This window comes from Geotrypetes seraphini, chromosome 3 (assembly GCF_902459505.1).
Source record: "Geotrypetes seraphini chromosome 3, aGeoSer1.1, whole genome shotgun sequence".
Taxonomy (NCBI): Eukaryota; Metazoa; Chordata; class Amphibia; order Gymnophiona; family Dermophiidae; genus Geotrypetes; species Geotrypetes seraphini.
In genome coordinates, this window is record NC_047086.1 from 205,773,702 (window position 1) to 205,796,919 (window position 23,218).

Genomic DNA, 23,218 nt, shown 5'->3' on the forward strand with positions numbered 1-23,218 from the left:
GAGGGAGCTCAAGCCCTCTTGCCCCCCCGACTCCCCGACACGATCGGGGCAAGAGGGAGCCCAAGCCCTCTTGCCCCCCGACTCCCCGACACGATCGGGGCAAGAGGGAGCCCAAGCCCTCTTGCCCCCCCGACTCCCCGACACGATCGGGGCAAGAGGGAGCCCAAGCCCTCTTGCCCCCCGACTCCCCGACACGATCGGGGCAAGAGGGAGCCCAAGCCCTCTTGCCCCCCCGACTCCCCGACACGATCGGGGCAAGAGGGAGCCCAAGCCCTCTTGCCCCCCCCGACTCCCCGACACGATCGGGGCAAGAGGGAGCCCAAGCCCTCTTGCCCCGCCGATTCCCCAACTCCCCGACAATATCGGGCCAGGAGGGAGCCCAAGTCCTCCTGGCCACGGCGACCCCCTAACCCCACCCTGCACTACATTACGGGCAGGAGGGATCCCAGGCCCTCCTGCCCTCGACGCAAACCCCCCCTCCCCCCAACGACCGCCCCCCCCAAGAACCTCCGACCGCCCCCCCAGCCGACCCGCGACCCCCCTGGCCGACCCCCACGACACCCCCAACCCCCTTCCCCGTACCTTTCTGTAGTTGGCCGGACAGACGGGAGCCAAACCCGCCTGTCCGGCAGGCAGCCAACGACGGAATGAGGCCGGATTGGCCCATCCGTCCCAAAGCTCCGCCTACTGGTGGGGCCTAAGGCGCCTGGGCCAATCAGAATAGGCCCGGGAGCCTTAGGTCCCTCCTGGGGGCAGGGCCTGAGGCACATGGTCGGGTTGGGCCCATGTGCCTCAGGCCCCGCCCCCAGGAGGGACCTAAGGCTCCCGGGCCTATTCTGATTGGCCCAGGCGCCTTAGGCCCCACCAGTAGGCGGAGCTTTGGGACGGATGGGCCAATCCGGCCTCATTCCGTCGTTGGCTGCCTGCCGGACAGGCGGGTTTGGCTCCCGTCTGTCCGGCCAACTACAGAAAGGTACGGGGAAGGGGGTTGGGGGTGTCGTGGGGGTCGGCCAGGGGGGTCGCGGGTCGGCTGGGTGGCGGTCGGAGGTTCTTGGGGGGGGCGGTCGTTGGGGGGAGGGGGGGTTTGCGTCGAGGGCAGGAGGGCCTGGGATCCCTCCTGCCCGTAATGTAGTGCAGGGTGGGGTTAGGGGGTCGCCGTGGCCAGGAGGACTTGGGCTCCCTCCTGGCCCGATCGTGTCGGGGAGTCGGGGGGGCAAGAGGGCTTGGGCTCCCTCTTGCCCCGATCGTGTCGGGGAGTCGGGGGGGCAAGAGGGCTTGAGCTCCCTCTTGCCCCGATCGTGTCGGGGAGTCGGGGGGGGCAAGAGGGCTTGGGCTCCCTCTTGCCCCGATGGGGTCGGGGGGTGGGGGGGGCAAGAGGGCTTGAGCTCCCTCTTGCCCCGATCGTGTCGGGGAGTCGGGGGGGCAAGAGGGCTTGGGCTCCCTCTTGCCCCGATCGTGTCGGGGAGTCGGGGGGGCAAGAGGGCTTGAGCTCCCTCTTGCCCCGATCGTGTCGGGGAGTCGGGGGGGCAAGAGGGCTTGGGCTCCCTCTTGCCCCGATCGTGTCGGGGAGTCGGGGGGGGCAAGAGGGAGCCAGGCGGAGAGAGGGCAGTTAAGCGCAGTGCCTGCGCGGAAGGATGCAGCTCGGGCGACTTCGTTGTGTGAAACGAAGTTCGTTGTACGAATCAAGACATAAAGTTCGTTGTGCGCAGCGTTCGCTGTGCGAGGCGTCCGTTATGCGAGGCACCACTGTATTCTTATTTGCCAATAGATGCCTACATTTTTTAATGGCGCTTTCAATTCTCAATGCTGATTAAACCAATTTAAAAAATTAAGTTATGGAGGAAGGGGAGGGGAATAAGGGAAGGGAGGGAAAGATTGGCTAGCCTATACATGCTTGTTTGTTCTGGGGTGTGTCTCATTAAGTACCCCATTGGTTAATGTTTGAACTCCTAGAGGTCTGGGGGAGGGGATTGCTGGCTTGAATGGTCCCCTCTTCATATAATGACTAATTCTGTATTAGATTCACAGGTTGTAGTATCGAGGATTAAGATATTTATATGGAACATGGGAGGTATATCTTTTCCCTTAAGACGCAGGAAACTACTACAGACTGCTCTAATACAAGAGACCCATCTCAGTTCAGTGGAACATAATAAACTATGATTGTGGTGGGTGGGTGATCTTATTGAAGCTCCAGTTGTGTGGAAAAAAGCAGGGGTGCCCATTTGTTTCACAGATGTCTTAAGGTGGAAAACATCACATTTTCATAGATCCTAATGGAAGATTTATAATAGCCCATATTACAGTGGATAGAATTCCCTTTCTTTTGTGTAACTTATATGCCCCTTTCTATATGATAAATCCTTTTTCTAATCGATATTGTCTAGATTACAAGCCATGATTGGGTCACCATATCTCATAATAGGGGGAGATTTTAGCAGATCCTGAGCTAGACAAGACGTATAATCCCTGAAAGGCACCAGGGGAAGTCACTAAGAGCATCCCTCTATTTTGTAAGACCCTGGAAGTGGTAGACATATGGCGAATGTTGCACCCTACGGTTTGGGACTATACACTTCTCTCCCCAGCACATTCTACTAGTTTACGTATCATTTAACAAAACTATAGAGGTGCATATTGGTCCATGTATAATATCGGACCATGTTCCAGGTTGGATAGAATTTCAGGATTCTCCAACAGTAGCTAGGGCTAATACTACTACTGTTTATTATTTCTATAGTGCTATCAGAAGTATGCAGCTCTGTACATTAGACATGCAAGAGATAGTCCCTGCTCAAAAGAGCTTACAGTCTAATTATGACATTCACAGCATACAAAATGGTGAATCAATATATGCTGCTCATATAGGGAAATACAAAGGGTAGAGAAGGTAGAGGACTACAGAAGGAATGATGAACAAATATGATGCTTTACCAGTTGATAGGGTTAGAACTTAAACACAGCTTCAAAAAAGTAGGTTTTAGCCTGGATTTGAATACCACCAGAGCCTGATGGACTGAGTCAGGCAGGTTGTTCCAGGCATATGGCGCAGCAAGGGAGAAGGGACAGAGTCGGGAATCGGTGGTAGAGGAGAGAGGTATAGACCAGAGAGAAACTTACCCGACAAATGGAGTTCCTGGGGCAGAGTATAGGGAGAGATAAGAGAGGAGAGATATCGAGAAACCACAGAGTGAATACTGTACACTTGTAGGTTAGTAAGAGGAGTTTGAACTATATCGGAAGTGGACAGGGAGCCAATGAAGCGACTTGAGGAGAAGGGTAATGTGAGCATAATGACACTGGCAGAATGCAAGGTGTGCAGCAGAATTCTGAACAGATTGAAAGGAAGAGATGGCTAAGCGGAATGCCCGCAAGAAGCAAGTTGTAGTAATCCAGGAAGAGGTGATGAGAGCATGGTTGAGGGTCAGAAAAGAAATTCTGGATTTTAGCAACGTTGATATTCAGGAAATATGTCAGGAAGTGTTAATACTGCTCTATAATATGTACTAAATTGTGACATCACTGGAAATGAACAGTTTATTTCTTATTGTAATCTGCCTAAAACTGCAAGGTAACATAATGTTGTACAGAAAGAAGTGACAAGTTTTGGCGGTCTACTGTATAAAAGAAGAGATGAGTCAAAGATGACCTCGAGGTTGCTAGCTGACGAGAAAGGGAGGTTGAGAGCACTTATCCACATTAAACCTCATTTGCCATGTTGCAGCTCATTCCTCGAGTGTGTTTATGTCACATTGCAGGTCTTTGCAATCTTTCTGTATTTTCACTACTCTGAATAACTTTGTATTGTCTGCAAATTTAATCACCTCATTCGTCGTACCAATTTCTAGGTCATTTATAAATATGTTGAAGAGCACGTGCCCAAGCACCGAACCCTTCGGCACTCCAGTCGTGATGCTTTTCCTGTCCGAGTATTGTCCATTTATCCGCACTCTCTGTTTCCTATCCGCCAACCAGTTTTTAATCTACGTGAGTATATCACCCTCGATTCCATGGTTCGCAATTTTTCAAAGTAGTCGTTCATGTGGGACCTTGTTGAATGCCTTCTGAAAATCCAGATATACAATGTTGACCAGGTCACCCTCGCCTGCCTGTTTACTCCCTCGAAGAAGTGCAGTAAGTTCATCAAGCAAGATCTTCCTTTGCTGATGCCGTGCTGGCTGGTCCTCACCAGATTATGTCCGTCAAGGTGATCAATGATGCAGTCCTTTATCAATGCCTGTACCATCTTTCCCGTTACCGAGGCCAAACTCACTGGTCTGTAGTTTCCCGGATCCCCCCTCAAACCTTTCTTGAAGATCGGTGTAACATTCGCCACTTTCCAGTTTTCTGGAATCCTTCCTGATTTGATCGACAGATTGGCTATAGTTGAAGCAGTTAAGCTATAACCCCTTTCAGTTGCTTGATTACCCTCAGATGGATGCTGTCCGGTCCCGGGGATTTATCATTTTTAAGCCTATCCTTTGCATCTGCATTATCTTTTGCAGGTGGCTCAATCTAAGTTACCAAGTAATTGCAAAAATCATGTGCTACTGAAGTCAATGCAAATGACTTGGTGAGCTTTGATGAGGGTATGGCAGATAGAGACACCGCACACGGATGTCCTCCCCTTAGTCTAAAGCATATAAATGATGTATTTTGGTCTTTCTTCCCAGTATTCAGAAAATAACACTGCAGTGTTCAGAAAGAGTGAATGTCTTCTAAGGCTGAGAATAATGTGTGGTTCAGAGTGCTGTTCCAATGGAGAGGACTCACGATTCATTTCAATTGGGACCTTCAATTCGTCTTGTTTTTAATGACTTAAGAAAAGTGTAGAATTTTAAAGCTTTTAATTTTTAGAACCTCATCAAGTACGTGCTTGCTAAGAATCCGCCAATTAAAACGTTCAATTGTACCTCAATAATGAAAAATCCTGATGAATACCAATGCAAATAATAAGCAAGGAAAGACCAAGGGATTTTTCTGACAAAAAAAATAGAGGTTAACTTACTTACCGTAATATGTATAAAAAGCACACAGTACTTATGAGAAAGTGCTGAAAAGTTCTCAGCCCACTCAACCAACTTCCTAAATTCTAAGCATTATTTTGCTACTGTAGCTGAAAAGAGTATTATCTTATTTTGTTAAGTGCCAATTTACAGGAATGAAATTCTATGTTTTCACGTTGTTTCATATCATTGATTGAACCATATCTACCTCATTCTCTTCTTGGTTGGGCTGAGAACTTTTCAAACACCCCTCTCCACGTATATATGCATCTTATATTCACCTTTACTGAGGGAAAAAGAAACTTGGCACTGATATAGCACGCACAAATGAATGCCAATACAGATGCACATATACAGTAGTACCACGGTATTTCCAGCACCTTTCAGCAATATTTCTTCCCCGACATGGTGGAACTGTGCTAAGATTTGTTGAGTTTGAAAGAAAAGGTTCAGACATCGGAAATAGTTGAGGCTATTGTAATAAAGGATAAGAACTATACATCCAGAAGCTTGGAATACCTAGAAAATCAAATCAGAATATACAATCTCAGAGTTTTAAATTTCCCAAGGTCTCCTTTTGTATCTGCTGTGGATATGTTCAAGAAATATCTTATTGAAACTTTACAAATGCCCGCTGATTCACTGCCCTCAATTATTAGAGCCATTTATTTGCAAGGATTTAAAAATTTGCCTAAAGTTTCTGAAACCCTGAGGTTAATGGAGGAAATATAGGCCTGACACTTTTTCTAGATTCTTCTTTGGAAGTGATAATGCAAAGAACATTAGGGGTTTCTTTTGCCTTCGACTTGGACCATAATTCGGTTTTAAAACTTTCCTTTAGATATTTGGAAGCAAGCTTTTCGGAATCTAAGATATGGATTTTTTCCTGACCTTGCAAGAGACACTCAAGTTAGGCATAAGGCCTTTTTGGTGCTGTGACCTAAAGTTCAGGCATTATCGGCTAATTTTCTGTTGCAATTTCCATGTGTTTATTGCATGCTATCTGAAGAGAAACAGTTTCATTTTTATGATCCTGAGTAGCTTGAAATTTTTTTTAATACACAAATGGATGTTGGTTGTTTTTTTTTAAGTTCTATATTCATTTATAATTTACAACAAGTGAACAATAAATAACAAACACGTAAGATACAGCATCACTTGAAAATCAGCAATCTTTCAACAAGAAAATTTAACCCTCCCCCCTCCCATATCACTTTTCCAACAAAATAGATATACCACATAAATATAATGTCTTATCATTAGAATATATTGTTAATAAAAACAAATGGATGTTAATATGATAATGTAATCTCATATGCGCACTGAGAAACTGCTTTGAGAAGGGATTCTGGGGCGGAGGGCTCTTTTGTGTTAGATCTTATTTTTTTCTTTTTAACAATTTTTCCACAATATCATGTGATCTGATTGCTATTAAGTTTGTGGGCGAATTTTTTGTAGCATTTCTCTGGTAATGTGTTGTACTTGACTATGGAGTCCTTTTACTAAGGCGTACTAGCCGTTTTAACGCGCTCTAAATACGTCCTTAGAATATAATGGACGTGTTAGCATTTAGTGCGTGCTAAAACGGCTAGCGTGCCTTAGTAAAAGGACCCCTATTTCTTTTAGTTTTGCTATTGTTTTCAAGTATCCCAATATGTAAATGGTGATGTAAAATTTGAAATGTGAAAATTTAAATTTTTTTTTTTAAAAAGAAGCCCTAACAGTGACAGGATGCTGCTTCCCCTGCCACTGCTTATGTGTCTGTACATGTGTCAGTCGTTCACTGAACGATTGATCTGTCGGGTTTGCATGCAAATAATTTGCACCTCCGTGCAAATCATTTGCAAGCAGACTTGGTAGCGCATCAATCGCTGTTCCACAATTGGCCAGAAGTGATCCATCTAGCCCAAAAAGTGGGGTTCTTAAGGAAGATGGCCCTGGACAGGTCTGGTTTTCAGGTTATCATATGTATATGTATAAAAAAGGCTAGTCTGTACAGTTTGGTAATGCTGAAAGCCAGATCTGTTTTCAGCCTTTGAAGATTTGAAGATTGTGGTTGAAAACCCCTAGGATATCCGAGCTTGAACCCAGGTCTTCATAAATACTAATCAAGTCCTGGGTTTTCCAACTCTTTTGTCACAACGCATTAAGCATCCCCTGCCCTGAGAACTATACACTTGCTCTTCTAAGTTTCTCATGCTTAAAAAATATTCACTGTCTGTTGGCAGTAAGATGGATGTTTCTAGCAGCCTTGTGGGAGAAATCTGATCTGGGGAGATTCCAATGGGTGGCTGATGTATGGGACAAAGGAAATATGTAGTTTTCAAATCCGTGTGTGCAGGGAGTGCCAGCTTAACCATTGACCAAGTGAGGCTCTGGCTCAGGGCACTGATGATTAAGGGAGACAAAATACCCAGCCTCTGACCTCACCTAGACTACAGGTTAAGCCTTTTCTATCACCTCTCCCCAGTCCAGTCTCTCTTCTCTCTCTTCCCTCCTATCCTCCATGGATTTGGCACTGCTCTCTTATCTCTCTCACTCCCCTGTGGTCCTGCAAAGTTGACAACAGCAGCAGCATGATAGGCTGCCTTCAACTAGCCTCTGGGTCTTCCCTTGGCCACATTTTGCCTCTAATGCAATTTCCTGTGGGTAGAACATGGCAGAGGGAAATTCCAGGCTGAAGGCAACCTGACCCTGCTGCTGCTGCTACTGTTTACAGACCATGGAGGAGTGATAGTAGTGCTGGACCTGTAGGGAGGGGGAAAAAGAAACTAGACCAGAGAGGGGGGGAGATGCCAAGCTAAAGGAGGGAATGATGCTGAACCCATAGGGAGAGGGAGGAGGCGCTGGAAGCAATACAATGGGGGCACCATCAAAGCAAGTTGATCCAGGGCACCACTGTGCCTTGAGCCGGCCCTTGCCCCTGGGTACCTTTAACTGCAGATTTTGCACCAGTTCTCAAAGGGGAAGTCATGAGTACACTTTACCTTCAAAAACTCATTTTTCCTCTCTGAAAATGTTGTGGAAGAAGGCATATACTTTACTTGCATACAGGGCAGGCAGTTTTCAGGCAGCTCATTTATCCTGTAAATAACTATGTATTTACACAGGTAAGTGTTTTGTTTTTCAAAATGTCCCTTAGAGAGAGCAGTTTTCAAAGCAATTTCTACAGATTAAAAAGAAATTTACCCTGCCCTCCCTCTAGAACATGTTTAGATTGGGGCAATAGCGCATAAAAGAATTTATACCACCACCCCCTCCTACATAAAATCCAAGCTTCCCATCTACACCCCCACTCGCACCCTCGCTCAGAATTGAAGATACGCCTATGCATTCCCCCTGGAAGGTCCCTCCTCTCAGAAACCGCCCGCAAACGCTCCTACAGCCACTTCATTCCCCATCTCGGGAACCAACTCCCCCTGCAACTCAGACTACAGAACTCATTAATGACATTCCGAAAAATGGTAAAGACCCTCCTCTTCAACTAAAGGTCACCCTCAGTCTACACCCCCCCCCCCTAAGTCTCACCTCTACTCTTCTCTCTCCTGTCTATCTTCTCCCTAAATTTCGGTATAGTCCTCTCTCAGTCTGTACTCTAATAAATTGTATTTAAACTCAAATAACTTGTATTTAAACCAAACTACTTATACTTAAACTCTGCTCTTAATCTGCTCTTATACTCCCTGTATTTAAACTATTGCACAGTCTTGTATGTCCAAACATTTAAATCTATTGTACAATCTTTTATGTCCAATTATAATCTTATATGTTGTGACAGGGATCTGGCTAGTCCTAATAAAGCCCGGGGAAAAGCCCAGGGAAAGGAGCAGGGAAGCATTAATAATGTGCCAGGGACTAAGGGGAAGAAATATCCTGAGTATAGGGAAAATCCTGAGCACAAGGTTAAGAGGGAGCCTGTCCCTTTAAAAGCTCACAGAGCTCAGGCTGGAACGGGAAGGACAGGGCTCTTTAAGGAATTAGCTAAAGCTGCTGTGAGGGGGCGTGGTTATGTGCCGAGTCTCCCTTTTTCTGAAGCTCCCTCGTCAGTGAGAGAGGGGGGACAGCTGGGACTGGAAGCTCAGGGGAAGCTGAGAAGGAACCCAGCTAAAGCAGCTAACTTTTGGCCAGCCTTGGAAAGTTCTCACCAGGATAGGGAAATGCAAAACCTTGAAACACAATCTGAGGTTTGTGACATGGGCTGGTTAGAGAATAATGCTATGTCTTCTGGGGAAGAACACCCTATGGAATGGGAATAGGTTTAGGAAAGCCTGAATGTCCTTTTTCCTTGGTGAAAGGGTTTTTTTTGTTTCTTCCTTTTTGAGTTTTATGTTTTGTGAAGGATTTTGAATCCGTGTTTCAAGCTGGGCTGGAAGCTGCTGAATTTACTTTTGTGTTAGATGAGTGGAACAGTGGCCACACCTGTGGGAGCACAAGTCCCTCTGCTCCTAGTAAAAGGGAACTGCCACTCAAATCTACCAGAAGCCTAATTAGTGCCTAGAACCAGGTAGCCTAACTATTACCAAGGCCGGTACGGTTCTAGCACTGCTTGGGGAAATAACACCTAACATGAACTGTATTTTATGTTCTTAATTTGTGAACTTGAATTGGCCAGCACTGAGGGTGCAGTGAAAAGAACTGGCACATGAGAGAAAGAAAGCAGAACAAGAGAAAATTGGAATGTTTTTGGGTTTTTACTTTGAATGCCAAATTTTGACCTTTTTTGTTTGAAACTTTCTTTGTGGATAAATAAAAGTAATATATTTGGACAAAACCCGGCCAGTGTGGTGTGCAGTTTATGGGAGGCACCAGGCCGCTGTGGTCCACCACGGTTACGCTCGCGCCAAGACTGGGATTCTGGGGGAGTTACTAGGCCTCGCCAGGATCCTGGTCCCACAATGTCCATTGTGTATGTTTACTTGTAAACCGTTCTGAGCTACTGGGAAGACGGGATAAAAATCTAAATAAATAAAATAAAATAAAAACATGCTGGTAGGCGGCATTTTTAAATCTGCACACCTACTTTTCATGCAGATTTTTGCCTACAGAAAAGACAGGTATAAATGATTGCACTTACTTTGTATCCACAACAGTTCGCAGAGAGAAAGTACATGTGTAGTTTTGCTTTGAAAGCTTATGCAAGGCCCTCAGGTAAACAGTATGGGGGTAATAATCAAAAAAAAAAAAACGCCTAAAAAGTGTCCTAAGTGGCTACTTGGACGATCAAAAAGCCTGATCGTCCAAGTACCCATAACCAAAGCTGGTTTTTAGACATATCTAAAACCAACTTAGGCCTTTCCCCTGCCTCTAAACGCATAGAGAGAAAAGAGGCGTGTTTAGAGGAGGGGAAAGGGCGGGCAATGGGCGGGAGGTGGGCCGACCTCCATCTAGCCATACAATAGGTATAACCAAAACAGTTAAAGGTTGCCTAGTCAGCATTTAGACCTTTTTCACTTAGACAAAATAAAACCAGGTCTAAGTGGGACAGATTCTTCAGGCTAAAGGGGTCAACAGGTACGAGGGGGCATTCGGAGAAACTGAAGGGAGATAGGTTCAAAACAAATGCAAGGAAGTTTTTTTTCACACAAAGGGTCGTGGACACTTGGAATGCGCTACCGGAGGAAGTGATCAGGCAGAGTACGGTACAAGGATTCAAACAGGGATTGGACGGATTCCTGAGGGATAAAGGGATCGTGGGATACTGAGAGAGGTGCTGGGATGTAACACAAGTATAGAAACCCAACCAGGTCGTGCATGTGCAAGACCTGAGGGTTAGGACTTCGATGGGAAGATAGGACTCAATGGGAAACCAAGGGGGCCCCTTCTGGTGATTCAGACAGATCGTGACCTGTTCGGGCCGCCGCGGGAGCGGACTGCTGGGCGGGATGGACCTATGGTCTGACCCGGCGGAGGCACTGCTTATGTTCTTATGTTCTTAAGTGCCGAAAAAGGGGCCACTGAGCTGATGGCCATCAGTTCAGGGGCCCGGCAACCTAACCATCGTGGCAGGAGAGATGCCTCATCTCCCCTACCGCAATGCCATCACTCCTCTACCCGAACTGCCGTGAGCCGCGGCAGTTCCGGTAAAGGAGTGATGGCATCGCGGTAGGGGAGATGAGGCATCTCTCCTGCTGCGATGGATCACTCCCCCCCCACACACACAAACAACATCGGGGCAAGAGGGAGCTCAAGCCCTCTTGCCCCCCCGACTCCCCGACACGATCGGGGCAAGAGGGATCCCAAGCCCTCTTGCCCCGCTGACTCCCCAACTCCCCGACAATATCGGGCCAGGAGGGAGCCCAACCCCTCCTGGCCCAGGCGACCCCCCTACCCACACCCCCCACTACATTACGGGCAGGAGGGATCCCAGGCCCTCCTGCCCTCGACGCAAACCCTCCTCCCCCCAATGACCGCCCCCCCCAAGAACCTCCGACCCCCCCAGCCGACCCACGACCCCCCTGGCTGACCCCCACGACACCCCCACCCCCCTTCACCGTACCTTTCGTCGTTGGCCGGACAGACGGGTGCCAAACCCGTCCGTCCGGCATGCAGGCCACCGAAGAATGGGGCCGGATTGGCCCAGCGATACCAAAGCCCCGCCTACTGGTGGGGCCTAAGGCGCCTGGGCCAATCAGAATAGGCCCAGGAGCCTTAGGCCCCTCCTGTGGGCGGGGCCTTAGGCACATGGGCCCACCCGGGGGTCGCCGTGGCCAGGAGGGTTTGGGCATCTTCCTGGCCCGAACAACTAGCGGAGGAGCGGGGTGTCACCAGGGCCAGGAGGGCTTGGGCTCCCTCCTGGCCCGATATGGTCGGGGAGTTGGGGAGTCGGCGGGGCAAGAGGGCTTGGGCTCCCTCTTGCCCCGATCGTGTCGGGGGTGCCGCGGTTGGCTGGGGCTAGAGGGCTTGAGCTCCCTCTTGCCCCGATCGTGTCGGGGAGTCGGGGGGGGCAAGAGGGCTTGAGCTCCCTCTTGCCCCGATGTTGTCGGGAGGGGGGGTCGCGGTTTGACATGGCAGGAGGGCTTGGGCACCCTCCTGCCTGGATCTTTGGGAGGGGGGATTCTGTAACCGGTGTTGTTTTTGACAGGCACCGGTTACAGAATCCAGCTTTTAGGCGAAGGACTGGCTCCTCCTTCTCCTAAAAGCCCTTCTGTTGGACGTTTGTGGCATAGGCGTGTTTTTGTTTCATTATGGCTAAAAAGTGTAGACGTGCTGTGGGGGTACTTGTAGACGTAGTGGAGATTGGGCGTTTAGGCAGAGGAAGGCCATAATCAAAACATGGACGTTTGTTTTGGTTATGGACACTTTCCCTGCTTCTGGGTTGAACGTTTAGGGACTTAGGCCAAAAGGGGACTTAGATGCTTTTTTGATTATGCCCCTCCACACTCTTATCTACTGTATATTCCAGCGCAGATATTTTTTTTTAAAACAGCTAATCCTGTAAAGTAGAAGCTCACACCTGTCCAGAATAACTCCTATGACAAATACTGTTTGGTTTGGTCTCCATTTCATTGACTTCGCTGAGCAGTTTCTCTAAAATAACATCTTCCTTTTTTGTTTTTTGTTTTTTTTTTTAATTCTTTTTTCATTTTTAAACTTTCATCAAGTGTACAAAATTCATAATAAACGCTTTTTTTTTTTTTTAGATGTGGGCTTTTATTAAGTAAAAAGTGAGGGAAACAATAAGCACAAACTTCAATCAGAAATCCAACATACAATGCATCCAGTTCTCCAACCTATAAGAGCCCTCCTGCTATAACATTTTTGTTTAAAGTGAGAACTGTACAGGAGGGAAACAAAAACATATCGGGAGGAATGGGGGTGGGGAGGGGAGGTACATATCACTAAACTAAAATAGCAATCACCACCACCCTCTACAACGGAGGTAAAAATCAATATCCAACCTCAAAGTTCAAATTATGCCGAGAACCCCCAGCTTTTCAGCCATTTAAAGTAAAGTATTATGTCTGATTGCTATCAACTTTTTCATCTTGTATATACAATATAATCTTGCTTTCTATTTGGCTAACAAAATAAACATCTGGACTTTTCCACGCTGAGGCTAAAGTTAGCTTAGCTACACGTAGCAAACCAAAAGAGTCTGATGTCTTCGTAGTTCAGGGTTCTCCCTATTCTTTTCATTCTTTTTCTTTTCTGGTTCTTTATTTTTTCCTTTCCCAGTTTATTTTACTTCTTACTTTAAGCACATCTGGCATCTGCTTTGCTGACACCCTATTCGTTTGTATGGCTTGCCATGGAACTTCACAGGTGGTATTTTGTGTGTCTGTGAGCATGCATTGGTTGCAGACTTTTCTCATTCAATAGAAAATATAAGTTTTGCAAGGAAAACAGACTTGTATTAACCTGTCATGAAGATGTGGATGTTAGGGTGCAATTGTTGGCACCTTCTTTCATTATGATAACTGCAAACCTCTGGCACAGTCAGCAGCTGTATTAATATGGTGCGGTTTATCCCCTTCTTGCCCAGGTTATTGGCACTCTTCCCTGGCTGCTGAACTCTGCCGGCATCACAGCGAGCAGCATGCCAGTAGCCCTGTCAGCTCAGAATCTGCAGGTACAGACGGTCACCCCACAGTTGCTTCTCAATGCCCAGGGGCAGGTCATCGCCACTTTAGCCAGTACTGCCATGCAGCCAGCAGTAGTACAGAAGCAGAGTGACCCACAATCTCCTGAAAAGCTGGATGAGCAGGTAAACACATGAGCCAGGGACATCACTGTCAAGGTAATCACAAATCAACAATGGTGCAGTGAGAAAATCTTGCTCTTTTTCTCTGTCTACCTGGATTCAGATGTCAAGATGCTTTATTGACAAAACAGTCTGTATGCATGCTGCAAATGTAATATACAAGGGACTGGATGCACTAAAGTCAGCGATCATCGCTAAACCTGTTTTCACAGCTTTAGCGATGATCGCTATTACCGACCCGATGCACAAAACAGCCCACTATGTATTTTCCCCTTGATCGCCCATTTTATGATCGAGCCATGCAAATTAGCTAAAACCCCATGAAAAGTAGCCAAGTAATTGATGCACTAACATAACTTGGCTATTCCCCCCCAAAAAAAAATAAATAAATGAGGTTTTAGCGATCAGAAAATCCAACTGGTCTAGACCTTGGGGGGTTTTTTCTTTCTTTTTCAATGGCACAGATATTTTGCATGTGTTACACATGCAAAATATCTGTCCCATAAGAAAAAAGAAGAAAAAAGTCCCCCACCACCAATGACGGCCCTCCTCGACGAACGTGGCACTGGGAATTCCACCCCCCTCCCCCCCGAAAGAGAGAAAATTGGCAGGAGGGATGCGCACTCCCTCCTGCCAATGGAGGCCCTCTGAACTATCCCCTACCCACTCACCCTTTCTCCTGGAAAAAAAAAAAGTCAGGAAGAATGCCCACTCCCTCCTGCCACTGGATGCTCTCCTGAACCCCCACCCTCACCCCGGTAACTTTGTTAAACATTGGGAGCTGGAGAGAAGCATGGTCCCTCCCCAGGGCCTTAGGCTCCTCTCTCTGTATCCCATGTAATGCACAGGGTGGGGCCTAAGGTCTGAAGTCTGATTTGCTCAGATGTCAGACTTTAGGTTCCTCCCTGTGCATCACATGGGATCAAGAGTGTGAAGCCTAAGGCCCTGATTGGCTTAGAATTGGCCAGAGAATCAGCCAACTACTATCCAGTCGGTATCTTTAGGGCATCCAGGCCAAGGATAGCAGTTTTCAAAAGCCACTTAGAAACATAATGGATGTTATCAATCTCCCATTATCTTGAATAATCTTTACATCTAAAAACGTTATTTCAGCCATGTTAAATTTCATTTCAAATTTAATCATAGGATGGCAATTATTCAAATACTGGAAAAAACTCTCCAAATGTTCTTGAGTAGAGGTCCACAGAAAGAACACATCATCTATAAACCTCTGCCACATTTGTATATGTACCATAAATCTTGAAACATATACCCAATCCTTTTCAAATTTTGTCATGAATAAATTTGCTATAGAGGGGGCAAAGGAAGCTCCCATTGCAACTCCGGATTTCTGCTGAAAAAACTTATGATTAAAGATGAAATAATTCTTCGACAAGGCCAATGTTGTTAAAGATATTAAAACCTCTGTAGGTACTTGATGCGGGCGGGGACGCTCATCTAAAGCTTCTTTAACTACTTGAAAGCCTCAGGCTGAGGGATACATGTATACAGTAGTGCTGCCCGATTCAGGAAAAAAAAATTTGATTCGATTCAGCCTGTTGAATCGATTCAATTTGATTTTCCTGCCCAATTGGGTGTTGTTGTTTTTTTAAACATCCTGGTGGGTTTATTTTATAACCTCTTCACTCCTTTTATAGCCTCTTCACCCCCTTTGCCTTCTCCTAACCACACTGGCGCTGTGGTGTAAACAAACAAAAAAGACTTTTCCTCTCTCTGTTAAATCCTAGCTCACATTTGCGGTCTAACACCAGCTCTGGCAGGATACACGTTTCAAATCTGACATATTGTAATCACAAAACAGAAAATAAAATGATTTTTTTCTACCTTTTGTTAGTCCCATTTTGTTTTCTGATAACTTGCTTACCAGGGTCTCCTTATTTCTTCTTTCTCCATGCTAACCATCTATCTGCCATCTCTGTCCTCCCCTTCCATTTCCCTTCCCTCCCCCGGAGGTCTGGCATCTTCCTTTTTTTTCGTCTCCATCCACAGATCCACCTTTTCTCAACTACCCTTTCATCCAGCCAGTGGCGTGGTATGTGGCACCCGGGGCCCATCATTTTTTGACACCCCCCCCCCCATGTAAAAAAATATTTTTTGTAATGACCATGAAACGGAATAAATGGTCAGAATAGAAACAGGCAGTGAAAATTTTCTTATATTCCAAACATAACATAACATAAATTATGTCTGAATTGTCATGATATCAGAAGTACATATGGAGTAGTTGCAGGTGATGCTTGGGACAGTTCTGATTGTGTTAGTTCGGTTTTATGTGTTTTTTGAATAGAAGGGTTTTTATTTCTTTTTTGAAGGTTTTGTAGTTTGTGGTCGAGGTCAATAGGTTGTAGAGTTGGGGGTCGAGTGTTGCAGCTCGAATGGCTAGGAGGTTGTCGAACAGTTTTTTTCTTTTGACGTTTTTGGTTGGAGGGTGTGTGAATGGTGCGTGAGTTCTCCTATGTCTGGTTGAGGTGGATTGAATTATTTAGCTGAAGAAATTAGTTACCCCCTCATCCCACACACATTAATTCTCTTCCATTTTTGTTCCCATTATAAAAAACACTGATAAGTTCTCAGAAAAAAAATACATTAAAATAAGAAGTGAAAACAAAGGCCCCTACAGATGAGAACATAACATAAGAATAGCCTAACTGGGTCAGACCAATGGTCCATCATGCCCAGTAGCCCATTCTCATGGTAGCCAATCCAGGACACTAATACCTGGTCAAAACCCAAAGAGTAGCAACATTCTATGCTACCGATCCAGGGCAAGCAGACACTTCCCCCATGTCTTAATAACAGATTATGGACTTTTCCTCCAGGAATTTGTCCAAATCTTTCTTAAAACCAGCTACACTATCTGCTTTTACCATAACTTCTGGCCACTTCATTTTTAAGTTTAGATCTTTCCTTTCAAACAGAGACCTTGCTAGATGTCAAATACAGCACAAGGTAACTTCACATGGACTTAGTTGTGCAGGAAATGTGAATCTCCTCATACACCCACCATATAGTGCAAAAATGTGCAAAGGTCTGTTTTTTTCTTTCGATCACTACATAGCCTAATGCCACACAAGCAGCACTGTTACAAACATATTCTGTAGGTCAATGCTAAGGATAACAAAGTTTCCTTCCTTGGACCAGAAGGAGATACTGATAAACCACTGGAAGAGATCCCAAAACAACACCAAAAGACCCACTCAGTGTGTGAACCAGTTGAGTGGAGTGGACTAACTGGGGGGTGGAAATGGGCCCGGAGTTTGCACAGTAGAATTTCCCAGACCACCTCTATCTCTCAACACATTGACACGCTGCCACCACCACCACTAGGAACACCTCACTGGGTAGGCCAGCTATGCTATAAACTTTATAAAACACATTATTATATTTTCTTATAAAGCACATATTTTAACTGAACTCTCTGACATCCTCAGCCTTTCCATTCACAAAAATAGAAGGAAGAAAAGTTCCCATTTCCTGCTGTCTCATGTTCCCGGCCTATACAATATTTTTTTTCTGCAGACCCTTCAAAAGTCTGACCAAATCCTCGTTTCACTTGCATTATAAAGTACTGAGGATGCCATCTCTCCCCAATCCCAGGTCCTAAAGTCTAAGACAGTAGCGCAAACTAATGCTGCCAGATTCAGGAAAAAGAATTTCGATTCGATTCAGCCTATTGAATTGGTTTTTCAATTCGATTTTCCTGCCCAGTTGGGTGATTTTTTTCAAAACTCCTGGTGGGTTTTATAGCTTTTTCACCCCCTTTGGCTTCTCCTAACCACACTGGCGCTGTGGTGTAAATAAAATAAAGAAACAAAAAGGACTTTTCCTCTCTCTGTTAAATCCTAGCTCACGTTTGCAGTCCAACACCAGCTCTGGCAGGATACACATTTCAAATCTGACATATTGTAATCACAAAACAGAAAATAAAATTAATTTTTCTACCTTTTGTTGTCTGGTTATATTTCAAATCTTGTTGGTCCAAGGTCTGGTTTTCTTCTGATAACTTGCTTGCCAGGGTCTCCTTCTTTCTTCTTTCTGCATGCTAACCATCCATCTGCCAACTCTGTCCTCCCTTTCCATTTCCCTTCCCTCCCCAGGAAGTCTGGTATCTTTCCTTTTTTTTCATCTCCCTCCACAGATTCACCTTTTCTTAACTACCCTTTCATCCGGCATCTCTCCCTCCTTCCCCACCACCCCAGAGTCCACCATCTCTCCCTTTCTTTTCCCAATTACCCTCATATCCAGTATCTCTATCCCTCCATACCATCCCTTGTGTCCAATTTCTCTCCCTTTCTGTTCCTTCCCTCCCTCCCTAAATCCCATGGTCCATCATCTCTCTCCCTCTCCTCTATTTTCAGACCCATTATTTCTTCCCCCCCCCAAAGTTTGGCATATGCACGTCTCTTTGAACACCCCCTTCCCTCCGTGTACTTCTAAACCAGGTTCCCCTTTAAAGGTCTGCCTGTCCCCCCTTGAAGGCCTGTCCCACTCCCTTGAAGGCCTGTCCCACTCCCTTGTAGGCCTGTCCCCCCCCCTTGAAGGCCTGTCCACCCCCTTGAAGGCCTGCACTCCCTTGAAGGTCTGCACCCCCCGAAGGCCTGTCCCCCCCTTGAAGGACTGTCCCACCCCCTTGTAGGCCTGTCCCACCCCCTTGTAGGCCTGTCCCACCCTTGAAGGCATGCCTGCCTGTCCCCCCCTTGAAGGCTTGCACCCCCCCGAAGGCCTGCACCCCCCCAAAGGTCTGTCCCCCCCTTGGAGGCCTGTCCCACCCCCTTGTAGGCCTGCCCCCCCTTGAAGGCCTGCACCCCTTGAAGGTCTGCACACACACCCCCCCGAAGGCCTGTCCCCCCCCTTGAAGGCCTGCCTCCCCCCTTGAAGGCCTGCCTGTCCCCCCCCTTGAAGGCCTGACTCCCCCCTTGAAGGCCTGCCTGCCTGCCTATCACCCCCCTCCCCCTTGAAAGCCTGCCTGCCTGCCCGCCCGCCCCACCCTGAAGGACTGATGCCCCGACCCACCCCAAAGGACCGCTCACCCCCCTGGCCTCCCCGCACCACCTATGAAGTAGCCGCAGCAGGATCGCAACGTCAGCGATCCCTGCACTGCTTAGGCGCTGCTTCCTGCGCCGCGGTCCCGCCCCTCCTCTGACGTCACAGGAGGGGCGGGACCGCGGCGCAGGAAGCAGCGCCCAAGCAGCTCAGGGATCGCTGACGTCGCAATCCTGCTGCGGGCTGCTTCATAGGTGGTGCAGGAAGGTCAGTGGGGCGAGCGGTCCTTCGGGAATGGGGGGGGACTGAACGGCAAGGCCGGGAGCACCCCCTTAGGGCTGGCACCCGGGGCGGACCGCCCCCCCCGCCCCCCCCCTTGGTACGCCACTGCATCCAGCATCTATCCCTCCTTCCCTACCACACCAGGGTCCCCTTTTCCCAACTACCCTCCTATCCAGTATCTCTATCCCCCCTCCACACCATCCCTTTTGTCCAACTTATCTCCCTTTCTGTTCCTTCCCTCCCTAAATCCCATTGCCCATCATCTCTATCCCTCTCCTCTATTTTTAGACCTATTATTTCTTCCTTCCCAAGTCCAGCATATGCACGTCTCTTTGAACCCCCCTTTCCTCCCTCCCTCCATGTACTTCTACACCAGGGCCCATTCCCCTGAAGGTCTGTCCCCCCCCGAAGATCTGTCTCCCCCCTGAAGGCCTGCACCCCCCCGAAGGCCTAAACACCACCCCTGAAGACCTGCCTGTCCCCCCTAAATGCCTACACCCCACCCCTGAATGCCTACCTGTCCCCCCTGAAGGCCTGCACCCAAGGCCTGCCTGTCCCCCCTGAAAGCCTGTACAACCCCCCCCCCCGAAGGCCTGCGTGTTTCCCCGGAAGGCCTGTACAACTCCTCCCTCCCCCTCCCCCCCCCCCCCCCCCCCCGGAAGGCCTGTGTGTTAACCCCTGGCCTCTCGGCATCAGTTTACCTAATTTAATCAGCCTGCATAAGATCGCTAGTGCTAGCGATCTTTGCAAGCTGCCATCGGGTCTTCTGAGTTGACTTCTCTCTGCCGCGGTCCCGCCCCTCCTCTGACATCAACCGTGGGGGTAGTCTATGCGATACTCTGCCCATGTGACCTGTGCTACATTGGGCACACAGCACGAAGTTTAAAAACAAGATTATTTGAGCATCGCTCAAATATTACACATAGAAGACAAGTGGATATTTTGTCATGACATTGTGCAGAAAGAAATCACTCCTTTGAGGAGTTTAAGTGTTTTGTATTAGATCATATTCCACTTACAAAATGTCGTGGTGACATAAAGATGTTGCTATATAAAAGTGAACAGAGATCCATCTTTTTTCTGAATACCATTTAGCCTAATGGACTGAACCAAAAAGTAGAATGGTGTGCCTTTTATTAGATATGTAAAAGTATGTGCTGGTTTGAATGAACTCTAACGGAAATGACGTCATGAGATCGGAAGCTTAAATCCAAGCACCATTCTGAGCTTGTGGACGGACCAGGAGAGAACGTTGATTTCCCTGACGCAGCCATTACATGGCGAAACAAGAGCCTTGTTGGAAGTAACAGCTGGTTCCTGATTCTTCAGCTCAGCGTTAGAATTGCTATAGCAAGAAGATCGGTTTGTTGAGTCCGGAATTTGAAAAAAGCGGTGGTTTTTTTTGCCTATGATACAGACCAGGACTGGCTAAAAAAAACTCATCGGGTTGCCGTCTGTATATTGTTAATGGTTGAGGCTTTTTCTCCACTGATTATAAATGGTTTTTCATATGGTATTTCCACCATTTGGCTAATAACATTTTGGATTATATATTGAATTTAAACATCTCTATCATATCTCCTCTCTCCAGCCTTTCCTCTAAAGTATACATATTGAGATCTTTAAGTCTGTCTCTATACGCCATATGATGAAGACCATGCACCATTTTAGTAGCCTTCCTCTGGACCAACTCCATCCTTTTTATATCTTTTTGAAAGTGTGGTCTCCCGAATTGTACACAATATTCTAAATCAGGTCTCACCAGTCTTATACAGGGGCGTCAATACCTCCTTTTTCCTACTGGCCATACCTCTTCCTATGTACCCTAGCATCCTTCTAGCTTTCACCATCAACTTTTCAACCTGTTTGGCACAAAAGTTCTTCACCCCCTAAACTGTACCATTCCTTTGGGTTTTTGCAGCCCAAATATATGACCTTGCATTTCGTAGCATTAAATTTTAGCTGCCAAATTTCAGATCATTCTTCAAGCTTTGCTAGGTCTTTGTTCATGTCATTCACACCATCAGGGGTATGTACTCTATTGCAGACTTTAGTGTCATCCGCAAAAAGGCAAATCTTACCCGACAGCCCTTCTGCAATATCGCTTATAAAAAGGTTAAAAAGAACAGGCCCAAGAACAGAACCTTGAGGCACACCACTAGTAACATCCCTTTCCTCAGAGTGATCTCCATTGACCACTACCCTCTGTCGTCTTCCACTTAACCAGTTCCTGATGCAGCCCGTCACTTTGGGCCCATCCCAAAAGCACTCAGTTTATTTATTAGCTGTCTGTGTGGTACACTGTAAAAAACTTTGCTAAAATCTAAATGCACCACATCTAGCGCACTCCCTCTATCCAATTCTCTGGTCACCCAGTCAAAGAAATTGATCAGATTTGTCTGACAAGACCTACCTCTAGAGAATCCATGTTGCCTCTGGTCCTGTAATCCACAGAATTCCAGAAACTTCACCATTCTCTGTTTTTAAAGTGTTTCCATTAATTGGCTTACCACAGAAGTCAGACTTACTGGCCTGTAATTCCCTACTTCTTTCTTATTTCCACTTTTGTGTAGAGGGACCACATCCGCCCTTCTCCATTCCTCTGCTACCACTCCTGACTCTAGAGAAGCATTGAAAAGGCTAGTCAGCAGAGCTACCAGAACTTTCCTAAGTTCCTTCAGCACCCTTGGATGTACACCATCCAGCCCCATCGCTTTGTCTACCATTAATTTAGCTAGCTCTTCACGAATACAACCCTCTGAAAATCAATCGGGGTCTACCACTCCAACATCCCTAGTCACATTTGTCTTCTACGGTACCACTCCTGGATCTGTACTTTTTTGCTACCGGGGGGGGAGGCTTTGCCCCTGATTTTATTTTAGCCATGTACAAAGATTATTTGCAGGCAGCTAAGGGTCCTGCTTCTTCCCACAAAATCTCAGGAAGGACATACAAAACTCCTAATTGATTCTATTAAATTATGCCCTATTGGAAATCATAGGAGGGACCTACCTAGACACTACCAGATCTACCCACTGCACTCATACAAGGACCCACTCGTTCTCTCAACACACAAAAACCAGAAAACAATAAAAAGAAAAAAAATGTGGAGAAAAAGCCTCAGTTCGTCTTCATATGGCAAAAAACTCCACTTATAAATCACCAACAAACAAGGTCCAAAATGTATCAATCCACTCAGCAGTGAGAAACACTAAAGTAGCCCTCGTAGGAACCACCTCAAAAATACCCAGCACGCCAAATTACAAAACTTCCAAAAATGTGAGTGAAGCAAGCAGCACATATATGGGTCTCAAACACAGTCATTGGTAAGCAGGAAAAGACAAACACTTAGCTGCAGACGGTGTCCAGGCTGTCTTCCATGCATCCAGAAAGTGCAAGCCTGCCTGGCCCCGCAGCCACTCTTTCCCGACGGGGAAACCTCCATTTCGCTAAGCTGCATCAGGGAAATGATTCCAACCTACTCCACCAGCAACTGTAGAGGCTCTCCAAGTGCTCAACTGCTCACATCCGAACACATAGAATGTGTTCAGCCATGGGGCCAGCCGGCCATGGATCTCATGGCCATGAATGTCAACATCAAAGCACCAAGGTTCTTCAGTCGGCGCAGAGATTTCTAGGCCGAGGGGCTAGATGCTCTGGTGCAGGCTTGGTCGACGGACGATCTGCTGTATGTCTTTATTTCTTGGCCACTGGTGGGAAGCGTTCTTTGCATTGCCTGACATGCAGGCTGCATGATCCTGGTGGATCTGGACTGGCCCAGCTGCCCATGGTATGCAGATCTTGGATTTCAGTAAAGCTTTTGACAGTGTCCCACATCGTAGACTATTAAACAAGATGAAATCGAGGGGGTTAGGTGAGAAACTAACTGCATGGGTCAATGATTGGCTGAGTGGAAGACGTCAGAGGGTTATGGTCAACGGCACCCTCTCTGAGACTTCGGAGGTGACCAGCGGAGTGCCGCAGGGCTCAGTCCTGGGACCATCCCTTTTCAACATATTCATAAGGGACTTGACCCAAGGGCTTCAGGGTAAAGTAGCACTGTTTGCCGACGATGCCAAACTGTGTAATACAGTAAGTGAAAGCAATCTCAAGGATAGCATGATGCATGATCTGATCACGTTGGAAAACTGGTCCTCAATATGGCAGCTGGGCTTCAATGCTAAGAAGTGTAAGGTCATGCATCTCGGCAACAGAAATCCATGCA

The 23,218-nt window shown here is 46.9% G+C and overlaps 1 protein-coding gene across 5 annotated transcripts in view; it reads left to right on the forward strand.

Annotated features, from left to right (window-relative positions):
• The window catches only part of POU6F1 (POU class 6 homeobox 1), a 243,556-nt gene that overhangs the window by 155,435 nt on the left and 64,903 nt on the right, over positions 1-23,218 (forward strand). For all 5 annotated transcript variants that reach the window (XM_033939750.1, XM_033939751.1, XM_033939749.1 and 2 more), the window contains one exon: positions 13,489-13,710. In XM_033939750.1, coding sequence (XP_033795641.1) covers positions 13,489-13,710 — 222 coding nt within the window. The remainder of the gene's footprint in view (positions 1-13,488; positions 13,711-23,218) is intronic.